Source organism: Actinia tenebrosa, unplaced genomic scaffold, assembly GCF_029948245.1.
Source record: "Actinia tenebrosa isolate PJP-AT-01 unplaced genomic scaffold, QUT_ActTen_1.0 PGA_scaffold2__45_contigs__length_23673736, whole genome shotgun sequence".
Lineage (NCBI taxonomy): Eukaryota > Metazoa > Cnidaria > Anthozoa > Actiniaria > Actiniidae > Actinia > Actinia tenebrosa.
This window is the reverse complement of record NW_028292579.1, coordinates 2,950,836-2,962,022: the sequence shown is the minus strand read 5'-3', so window position 1 is coordinate 2,962,022 and position 11,187 is coordinate 2,950,836. Positions and strand designations below refer to the sequence as shown.

The 11,187-nt window shown below is 37.9% G+C and overlaps 2 protein-coding genes across 2 annotated transcripts; both read left to right on the top strand.

Annotated features, from left to right (window-relative positions):
• The first annotated feature begins 294 nt into the window (after positions 1-294).
• Positions 295-5,508, top strand: LOC116304687 (uncharacterized). The gene is made up of 10 exons (XM_089033883.1): positions 295-434; positions 2,195-2,232; positions 2,330-2,373; positions 2,744-2,795; positions 3,204-3,332; positions 3,839-3,882; positions 3,962-4,010; positions 4,139-4,182; positions 4,892-4,946; positions 5,050-5,508. The coding sequence occupies exons 2-10, from the start codon at positions 2,215-2,217 to the stop codon at positions 5,164-5,166; spliced, it is 552 nt and encodes a 183-aa protein (XP_088890009.1). The 5' UTR covers positions 295-434; positions 2,195-2,214; the 3' UTR covers positions 5,167-5,508.
• Positions 5,509-7,337: 1,829 nt separating this feature from the next.
• Positions 7,338-10,279, top strand: LOC116304698 (uncharacterized). The gene is made up of 3 exons (XM_031714472.2): positions 7,338-7,522; positions 8,595-9,458; positions 9,755-10,279. Exons 1-3 carry the CDS (start codon positions 7,445-7,447, stop codon positions 9,944-9,946), a joined length of 1,134 nt encoding a protein of 377 aa, XP_031570332.2. The 5' UTR covers positions 7,338-7,444; the 3' UTR covers positions 9,947-10,279.
• Positions 10,280-11,187: the final 908 nt, after the last annotated feature.

Sequence of the window (11,187 nt, the reverse complement as noted above, 5' to 3'; positions counted from 1 at the left end):
TTTTGCCTGTCAACCAGCAGAAGTTTAGAATCGTAGTATAGTCGAACTGTTAATTTGAACGTCAATGAAGGCCCAATGTTATTTCCTTGTTCCTGTTATGTAAAACACCTCTCGGGTAAATGTGACTATTCTCACTGAATAAATTAGCACGGAGCAGTATAAATTAACCCGAAACACGTGCTTCGTCGCATTACCTCGCAAGACATCGGAAGGGCAAGTTCGGAATTATTTCGCCACCGTCACCAGCTTGCGAGACAGTTATGGCCGCCCGAGATGATTTACCACCAGCCTTAGACCCTCCAGCACCCGTCGGCCCAGCTGGTCAAGCCCCTGTGCAAGTTCCTGGCCATGTTCCTGGTCCAATTCCTGATCCAATTCCTGGTCAAATTCCCGCCGCGCACAACGAAGGTGATGGTCAAAACCCGCCAGGAGAGGTATAGTCTTTAATTTCATTCTATCAGTCTTTTAGAACGTCGGGTTCACGTGTAGTTTTGCAACTCTTGCCGCTGCAGCCGGGGTTGGGCTAGTTAGCTTATACAGTTAGAACGAACTTGAGCAAAACCGAAGTAGCGTGGCTCAGGGAGCCGAGTTTATACGCGAGAAAAGACGTAAACTCTGAGAGTTAGATACGAATTAATAACGTGGCTCGGGAAGCCGAGTAAAGAAGGTAATGAATATGAACCCGGGCGCATACGTGGTCTAATTCTCCAAAGTTTTAAAATTTCATTTACGTTCTCGATAGGCGATACTCCCATTTCTATAGTTGATTTTAAGCGCTTTAGGGTTCCCTTTGATTGCAACTTTATTGTGCCGTTTCTATCTCGTATTCACTTTCTATGTCTGACCAATATAGTATGGTATATACTAATTTCGGTAGTCTACACGGTGTATAAAATGCAAATGCCTTTCCACATTTTGGCGCATATTTTCACAATACACTTAATTGCGGGCCTGTTATATCACACCTTTCTTTGTCCGATTCCTTTTAAATTTCGTCTTTGTTTTCGAGGGTCTCTTATTAATAGAATTGATCGCAACACGTTGATCTTTGTTTAGGACTTTATATAGCGACGGTTGGATCTCTAGTGTCTCGCGCTTTATTCTCGCTCCTGGTTGACTCTAGGGGGGCCTTCTCAGTGCCTCAATTCTGATCTTGCCCCATAACTTAATTACTGCGACGTGACAATGGTATTCAGTGAGGATATAGTACTATACAATAATACGTGGAATTTTTTGACAAAACGACAAAGAAACACATCGATTTGTCATATTTTGTCCTTTCATTGCTCTCAGAAGCTCTCTGATAAAGTCATACTAAAGTCCCAACAAAAATTTATTTTTTCATGTGTTAGAAAAATCAATTTTTTCTTAAAAAATTAATATATATTACCTAAATTTTTAAGAGTTTTTTTCTAATAAGCTCAGAAAAAGTATAGAGTCCCGTGCAAAATTTGAGGTCTTTGACCTCTTGAAGTTTATGGTTTTTCAATGAAATCGTGAAGATTAATCAGCGGTTTTTGAGCACGCGCACATCGTAGGCTCGAATTCAACGTTCAAAATTAGTCAGCCACCTTAATTCATTAATTCTTTTATACATTCATTATTCATTTCCTTACATGATGATTCATTCATTCATTTATTTTATTTTCTGCTTATGTGAGGCTTACGTGAGAATTCTTGCAATTTAACTAAATAAAGAACTGTTAACCTTGGGTTGCCTGTCTAATATGTAGCGCGCGCAACACTGTTAACCAGCGGCTTCCCAAACAACTAGCGCGCGCTTTGATTGACGTCATAAAGGATGTCAATCTCTTGTCACATATTCAACATTTGAACTTTTGCGCTTGTTTATGCTACTCGTATCAATTGTGAATTAAAGAAATTACATCAATAATTATGGACTCAACCATGACAGGTAACAAAAAACTGACTTTAAGAATGGGCGATTTATTTTTGAATTTGCTTTAGCGTCTTTTGATCGTTTTTTATAACCCTTTTCATAGTTTTTCGCTCGCCTTTAAAAAGCATTCTCGAAGTTTCTTCACTGTTAAAAAATTGTGTAGTTAAGTAATATGGTTAAGGTATTACTTTCACTGAGATACTAAAGCATATAGAAAAATTCCCTATTTGTATTGAATAAAAAGAGGTTGCTAAAATGATTTATTTTCGGGACTGTTTGCGTTTTCATTTATAGATGGTTTGGCGTTTGTGGAAATGGAGCACAGGGTGAAAGTAAGTGGAAATTGTTCAACATTACCAATCCTATTTAAGTTTGTTACCTTTTCTTATCAATATTTTTCTGACCATTTAATCAATTGAATGATTGCAGGAGTTAGAGGAACATATTTTTCTCATGAAGAGAAACTCATTGGAGTAAGTAATTCAAATATTTATAGGTTTCTCATTTTCTTTCTGTATCGTCTACTTTCCAAAAACTTCCTTTCCGGTTACATCATGCCCCTTTTATGGAATCAGCCCAGAAAGGTAGAATACTATTGTTTTGGGATTTCTTTCACGGGAACTACAGTACTGTATTAACGCCCTTTTCATATTATTTTACCGATAATACTTGGTTAAATCTGCCCATCATTCCTTCACATTTTCCTATGACCATATTGCATTGCGTTTTGGATCTAATCTTCAACCATCCAACAAAATGAAATACCATAATTGCTTGTTTTTCGCTCTTTTCTTTAATTGCTTAAGATTTATGGTGATATGGTTATGTTTGGTTTATTTTCAGGGCCGTGGCTTTCCTAAAAAACCAGCTTTTTGAGTGTCTTGACACTAAGAAAGTAAGTAGAGCGTTTAGGTAATACTGCCACTGCTACTGCTACTGCTTTAGGTACACAGGACCTACAGTATTTTCTTATGTTTAAATAAACAACGATAAACAAATATATCAAACGATAAACAAATGACATCATGAGAACAAGCACGGGACACCCCATTTTTCTTTTCATATTTGGAATCAGCATTAAATTTCAGGTTAAAAAAGTTTCAATTTTCTGTTTATTTTTCCCCAAAGTAGTCAGCCACCTTAATAAATGCTGAGCGTTCAGATTCTCTCGTGGAGTCTATTTTTTTCGTGTGTTACTTCAGTAGTTGTGCTATATTCAGTTTCAGAATTGATTTAGTTCTGATTAAGAATGTCGTTCAAATTAATTTTAGTTTTAATCATTCAATACATTTTGCCCAATCAGATTCTTGAGGAAGAAATCAACAGTATCGACAAACACCCTATCTCTCCTCCCACCAAGTATCTTGATTCCTGCTTGAAGGAAGCTGACGATAACAGTTCGAAATGGAATTCCTTGAATGAAGAAAACGAGGTAAAGGCAGGGGATAATTAATTATCATAATAATAATCATGGGGGAGGGGTCGGGTGAAGGAACAAAACAAAAATGGCATTTAATTAAAACTAAGTTATAGTTCGAATATTAAGCCGCTTAACTCTTACACAGAATTTACACACATCTTATTTTAAAAAATCGTTATTAACAAAAAAATATTTACTTTACCGGCGTTTGCATTGCTACGCGGCCACCCTAGACAAAAATCGCGACGTGCATTTGCAATAGACTGCCGTCAATCAAACACGTTGACGTCATTTACACGCGTGTGTGATTCAAGAGGCGCCAAAACTTCGTTCGATTGTTTACAAGTATTATGAGCAACACTCACCGGGCCTATCCGGGCCAATCCAAGCGCGTGTAAATGACGTCAACTTGTTTGATTGACGGCAGTCTATTGCAAAGTGCACGTCGCGATTTTTGTCTGGGGTGGCCGCGTAGCAATGCAAACGCCGGTAAATGATTATCAATATTTATATTCCAGCTTTTGAAAATCCAGATTCAAAGGCTGAAGGAAGACAATATAAGGTACATAGTCTATAAGATTGTACGACATGTACAAATATGTGCTAAGACACTAAGATACTTGATTTGATAATCCTAATAGAAAAGATCAGAGAATTCAGGAGATGCAAGAGCAAGTCAAGCATTGTCAGGTAAGTAAAGCCGAGATTTTATACTGCGATTTTTACTGGCTTCAAACTAGGTGTTTTTACATACTTATCTAATTAATAATTGCATATTTTATCAGCTTGGGGATCTATCATTTTAATTTCTGTTTCAGGAGCTGCTTTCAGAAAAAGCCCAGAAACAAGAAAGAAAGGAAATGTAAGCAGATTTTCTTAAACATTTTACATCAATTAGGTTATCGTGGCCATGTTGGAGGTCATCTAGCAAAAGATTCCTCATTAGCTTTCGTTTTCAATACCGCCAACATGGCCGCCATGCCCTCGTTATTTACTCTCTCGGAAATGCTTGCAAACCATCAATATCTATTGACGTTTACCGTTTATAAATACCGCGTTTATCTGCACACTTTTCTCGTATGTATTATCTTTTTATACGTACACAAAAACTGAGATGGGGTACCAACCTCAAGTTTGATCGACTTGCTCTAAGTTGACCTCTCTTGGAAAGCCTAACCTCAAGTTTGTTCTTCTACGTGTAATTGTGGAGAAAATTCAAAGTGTTTGAGAAGTTTCATATTGTTGTATGTCGGGTAACAGAAAAGCCCTGTTTGATTAAATGAAACCTCTCAATAGCTTACCCCTCATCCTTACTATGATCGGATTCTGGAACACAGGGGGCCCAATCAAAATTGTGATGCTGTGTGCTTTATTCCACTTTCCCGCCCCACCCGCTTTGAACTACGTTGATCGACTACGGATTGTATCAGCAAACGTCACGCAATTCCTTCAGTGTTCATGGTACTAGAAATTCAGAGGTTTCTTGGAAACATTTACTGTTCGAGATTAAGTTGAAATATTCCTAACTTCTTCCGTACAGAATAATATTTCTTGTTTACATTTTATTCTAGGCTGATTGAGGATCTTAAAAGTAATGCTATTGAGCAGAAATCCACTGATATCATGGTGAGTGACTGAGAAGAAGTTTTGGGATTCCTGTGTACATTCTATAAAAGACACTGGGACTTTAAGTTTAAGTTAATTATCTAGTTTGTTTTACTTCTTCAAGGAAACGCAAGCCATTTTCATCAAGAAAAGGAACATCTTCACAAGAGGAGCCCACAGGGTCTCTAAAAGATGCCGTCAGGCCTTGGCTTATTGTCGTTTCATCGTTCATTCGGCTTAGATCTCACAATCAAGCTACTCAGTCAATTTGGATATTGATAATGTGACTCCAACAGTTCTTCAATGACAGTGTTACATAACCTAATATTTATAAACTCCTTACAAAGATTGAAGAAATTAAACGGGGGGTCCCCTAGGGATCGCATGTTTTCCTTCATCTCTAATGTGACATTCCAACAACTTGTTGTTAGCATCCGGGATATTTCGTACTACCATAGCCCACCCCTTCCCCCTCGGGATCACTAATGCTACATCTGTATAAGCTACTCAAAATGTAATTTTGATGTTATAGGATATAAATAAACACCGAGTAAAATCGGTTTTTTCAACAACAACAAAAAAAGATATTGCCTTTTATTCCTTTTGTTAAAGCCCAATTCAGTTTTTATAATAGTGTTAGATTGGATGTTCTTGGGGGTAAATGTGTTTTGGGCCCTTGCAGCGGCTCATTTTAGCCCGAGACTCTTCTTTACGCCCGCGAACATCAACTCTTTTGTTATACTCTATCTTGATTTTTAAGTCATCGAATTTGATATGGAAACAAACTTACCCATCCCAAAATTAAGTCTAAGGTTTAAAAGTGTAATTTTGTTACGAATCCGGACTAGAGTTTTGTTTTACCCACTAAAATACAATCTATTTATATTTTATTATTCATCTGATCACTAAATATACCCGAGATATCTCGTACTATACATCACGTCCACTACAATGATAAGAAATTTGTAATGAAAATTTATCGCAAGAGGGCTAACTTATGGTTGACAACGAGGCACCATCTTAACCTCCACTTCCTGTGAAGGATACATTACCATCAGCTGCAATCAAGCAAGCAGCATTAGAAATGATATGAAGATCTTGGTGGCTGGTATCACCCCTGTTATTACACTGACAGACAATTGAACTTAGAAGAATTGCTATATTCTTTAAGCGCAAAAGAGAAAAAAGAAATAAAAATCCACCCCTTCCCTACTCCCCCCTCCCCCCCCCCCCCCACCCACCCCCCAGCCCCTTCCTTTGAATTTGAAAAAATAATAAGAATAAAGGATAAGGTAAACCCTAAGAAGAATGCTGTGTGATGCCTTTCTAGATAACAGTCACCCTCTCGAAATCGTCCTATGTCCGCAATTGCAACAAGAAACCTATGGAAGCTATGTTAAAAATCATTATTTCTATTCAAGCTTTTGGATCATTGGATTGCCGTAATTAACCCCCCAAACGCCCCCCCCGATTCATCAATAGAAGGCATGATAGCAAAGGGGTCAGTCAAATTGTTTTGTCAATAAAATATTTAAGGGTTAAGGTTAAAACAGCGGTTTCGGGTAAAGACCGTATTTTTTCATGTAAGCACCTCCGGTGCCTTATCGTACGTGGATTTCTAGAAGTACATGCAACTGGCCACTGCATGTTACTCTGCAGTGAGTTATTAGAGAAAGGCCTGCTTATTAAACTCCAGAGAAAACTAGAGAAAAACTAGGGCAGGGCACGACTCTAAGTATATTATACCAAGTAGTTTTTTTTCCAATCTGACCATCGGAGGTCTATATCTAAAACAAATGCTTTGCAAATACAAAATTGAAAAGTTCTCAAAACCTCGTCAGAAACTGACTTTCTTGTCGCATCACACGGATAATCTTTAATCAGAACACATTTAAGACATTACACTTGAAGGCAGATTATCTTAGTGAAAGCGAGCAGCCCTCACGCGTTGAATAGATGGACTATACAGTGCCATCACGGATCCACATATCAAGTAATGAATTTGTCACTATTAATAGTTGTTGTTCAAATACAGTTTCATGTTGAACAGTTTAGTCAGGGTCTTTAAATACCCCCTTTGACGAGATTCTGGTGTGAGTTGTTGGTTTCTATTCCGCCTTGATTCACGTAACATCCTTCCGCGGAGTACTTGTTGGTTGTCTTCTGTACACAAGACAAGTATTCAAATCAAGCCGACAAATTAATTACAAAGAGGAAGAAAGTAAATAAAGATCCCCAATCCAACATCATTCCTCTAATACCATGTTTGATTATGGCGGGACTTCAAAGAACTGACACACAGCATACAGATTAAAAGGCAGTAAACTCGCCAGGCCAGACTAAATGTCTGTATTCTGTCAAAGCATGAGTCGTTTCAAAGAGGTCATTTAATAACGGCATACCTAAGAACTGCAATACTCATTAGGAGAAAAGGGTTCACGTGCGAGTCAACAGCAAGGACATAGCGGATCTTATGAACAGATACTAACAAGAAGTGTTGTGGACTTACTCGACTGACAATGAAGTACGTTGTGTGGTTTAATGCTGTGATGTTGTGGCTGGCCGTGATCAGCACGAAAAGGGCAACAGCACTTTTGGTGAGTATAATCTAGCTTTACAGCTTACAAATCTAACTCATGCTGACAGATATCAAAATAAGAACGTCGAACTGAAGAGCTGTACAATACTGATGAGATGTAAGTCGTGTGTTTGTTGCCTGTTTGAGTCTTAGCAAACAAGGTGCTAGAAAACTACAAAAATATTATTAGAAATAGAACATTGGGACGATTGACTCTATCTTTTGTATGTTTCGCCAGAATATCATGCGCAAAAAAAGATGAAAATCTCCGATTAATTTTTTTTTCTTTCAAAAATTAATTAGCTTATTCAGATGACTCTAGTGTTCAAATAAGCGTGTTTATCTTTTTTTTTTTTTTTTTTTACATGGTTTCAGTATCTCTTCTCTGTAGAAAGAATCTCGTACAATATCAGCTTGGTTAGAATACAGTAGAAACTTTTTTAAAGCACACTTTGACGTTGATAAAAAAAATACGAAAAAAAAAACTGATGGTGAAAATATCAATTGGTAGTAAAGAGCCAAGACAGTAGAATGTTGAGTAATGTTTGTCAGTCGTAAGTTTTCTTTTACAGAGATTTATTTTATTTGACGCAGCAGAAAGCTACGCGAATGACTATTGAAAAAATGTCCCAGACAGAAGGCGTGGTTAGGTAGTCTATAAATGTAATGAGGTAGATATCGGTGCAATCTATCGATCGTGCTCATAATAAGGATATTAAGCAACGGATCCTCGCACGCGATCCTAGATTTCTTCATCATCTCACATTGAGTTATGGCTGCAAATTCAAACATTTTGACAGAAATTAACGTAATCTCAAAGCAAATCAAAATTCCACTCAAAGAACTTTGAACTTGGAGAGAGTGAAATGCTCAACACTGAGTAAACTAAAACGTTTCTATTGGCTCGTTTAAAACACGCGAGAGTTATCATTATGAACGATACCTTATCTTGATAAGAGTCTGTAAAGAGGTTTTCAGCTGAGTATCAGATTTGGATCCCTTCAGCTTGCATCATAACGAGCATCGCCAATGGAAAAGTAACGGATCACTAAACTTATTCTATATTGATATGTTCTTCTTTCCTTGAACAGGCAAAGAAATGCAATAAAGACTTGGACTGCAATGTCATCTCTCAAACATGTCATCCTTTGCTCAAGATATGCGTAGCAAAACAAGGCTCCTTGACTGTCCCGGGAAGACGAAGTTCAAAACCAATCTGCAAGAAATGCATGGCTAATGAATACTGTCATTCAATATTCAAAATTTGTCTGAAGACTCTTACCCCTCCATCAACAAGAAATAACAAGAAACCCACAGCATCAGACTGTAAGCACGACGGTGACTGCACAAACAATAAATACTGCCACAAAACCTTTCACAAGTGTCTGGATATTCCAGTCATACCAACCATGTCTACTGCAAGACGCTCTACTCAATCCTGCAGAAATGACTCAACCTGTGGCAAGAATCGCTACTGCCATGATTTCTTCAAAATATGTTTAGAAAGACTGACAGTATTTCAGAACGTAACAACACCACCAGTAAAGTATAACTGCACCAGAGATATTGACTGCCTTCCTGGACAATACTGTCGAAATATGACCAACACTTGTTTACAAGTTAAAAACCTGTCTGGTAGTGGTTTGCCTTCACCTCCACCCAAACACGGCAGGTGCAGCAAAGATTCTGACTGCAATATAAATGAATTCTGTCATCAGCATGTTTCTGTGGCTGCAACTAAAAAACGAAGACGAAAATGCAGCAGTGGACGTCGCTGTTCTCCAACAAGAAGACAACAGACAGGTCTGGGAGTGTGCACAATATCAATGGTAGCACTACATCCACCCAGTGGAAACTGTAGTCGCGATGGTGACTGTGGACCCGGCATGTGTTGCTTAACCAAGCTTGGCATATGTAAGCATATTTCTACAAGAGGAGATCCATGTGTTACGCAGGTAGGCTGGCTTGACCAACAACACAACTGACCACAGGGAGCCCAAGGCTTCTTTTCGACGTGACAGAACTTGGGCTGCCTGTGGTAAAGTAGATTTAGTTTTCGAAACGTTTTTCTTTTTCCTACTCTCTTTACACCTAACCATCAAATCAATATTTGTATGCAAGAAAGACGTCACGTGACCAACTCAATCACTCAGTCAAGGAGTTCCCTTTACAGTTTGCCATAACGTTTTCACCAAAAAAAAGGCCCGATGTTTCTACGGATGTAAAATCAACCCCTTTTCTGTTGTTTCAGCCGGCAGATTTCACTTGTCCCTGCTCGACGAATCTTTTCTGTAAAGCGAACTCAAAGAAGAGAAAGCTGAAAGGAAGGCGACTGGAAAGAAGACTGAACCTGTCGACACACATTCACAGAGAACTGAAGAAAAGAGGCCTGCTCATCCACAAAAAGTACGTGTATGGTAAATGCCACAAAATTGCAAACTAAACAATATGAAGTTGGTAAGAATAAAGTACTGCTTTAAGTTAGAGACCCTATTGTCATTATGAGACATTGACTCCAGCAACATTATTACACAAAGCTCAATAGACGCTTGAATATTCAATATATGACTATTAGATTTGATTTTAGCAGTCACCAATATGATTTCAGTACATTGTAATCAGATTATTCACTATCAAGGCAATTGTTTCTTTTCTTTTGTGGCATGGTGACCTGTTTAATAATCTGTAAATGAAATGGTTGCGCGCCATTGTGTAGCCTAATAACGTTTAAAATGTACTGAACACTACGAACAGTAAAATTAACTTGTTTGCACGAGACGACTAGTGATTTCCTGATGTTTAGTTTATGCATGATTGTCGCATTGCATTCAACCAACAAGATTGCAGCCATTTCATAAAGATGGCAGCAAGCGCGCTCGTCAGTAAAACTAACCAGGATAAATAATGGCTTTAACAAGGCTATACTGTTGTACTATTCTTCACCTGACTCAAATAGACTTTATAATCAAGAGACAATAGTGTGATCCCTTTCAATTACTCAGTTACTCAACTGTCATGTATATTGATTGACACTTCTATGGACATGATTGACACCTAAATACATTTCTGCATCCTCAACTGTGTGGCCTTTGTCGATTTTAAATTTCATTGCGAAGGAAACTGAGTTCTATTGGCTTTATGAACTTAAAAAATAATGTTGTAGTAATAACACAGGTAACCCAATGCTTGTGCAAAGTAATACCACAATGTGTGTGTTCTGTACGCTTCAAATTATATTAAGCACAGTAAGATTAATTAGAACAAAAGAAGGTTTAGACAAAAGAAGGTCAGAAATTCGGGATAAAATCGCATGCGCAGTGGAATCGATTCTTGAACTATGAAAAGGTTTGTGGCCCAGTAAAACCACAGGTAACCCACTATGTGTGTTCTGTACACTTCAAATTATATTTAGTGTAGCACAGTAACACCACCGGTAACCCAATGTGTGTGTTCTGTACATTAGATTGTATCGATTGTAGAAAAGTACGACCACAGGTAACCCAATGTGTGTGTTCTGTGCATTTCAGATTGTATTAGGTGTAGCGCAGTAAGACCACAGGCAACCCAATGTGTGTGCTCTGTACACTAGATTGTATAAATTGTAACAAAGTAAGACCAAAAGTAACAAATATTTTGTGTAGTTTTCAAAAAATGCTGCCAGTTTTTGTGAAGTAAAATTGGAAT

What these genes read in the sequence shown, in the direction of transcription:
- LOC116304687 (XM_089033883.1), top strand. An exon ending in AGCAAGTCAAGCATTGTCAG is followed by an intron (nt 4,011 to 4,138) that starts GTAAGTAAAGCC and finishes TTTCTGTTTCAG; the next exon opens with GAGCTGCTTTCAGAAAAAGC. An exon ending in AAACAAGAAAGAAAGGAAAT is followed by an intron (nt 4,183 to 4,891) that starts GTAAGCAGATTT and finishes ATTTTATTCTAG; the next exon opens with GCTGATTGAGGATCTTAAAA.
- LOC116304698 (XM_031714472.2), top strand. Translation starts at nt 7,445, where the DNA reads ATGAAGTACGTTGTGTGGTTTAATGCTGTGATGTTGTGGCTGGCCGTG. An exon ending in AAAGGGCAACAGCACTTTTG is followed by an intron (nt 7,523 to 8,594) that starts GTGAGTATAATC and finishes TTCCTTGAACAG; the next exon opens with GCAAAGAAATGCAATAAAGA. An exon ending in GAGATCCATGTGTTACGCAG is followed by an intron (nt 9,459 to 9,754) that starts GTAGGCTGGCTT and finishes CTGTTGTTTCAG; the next exon opens with CCGGCAGATTTCACTTGTCC.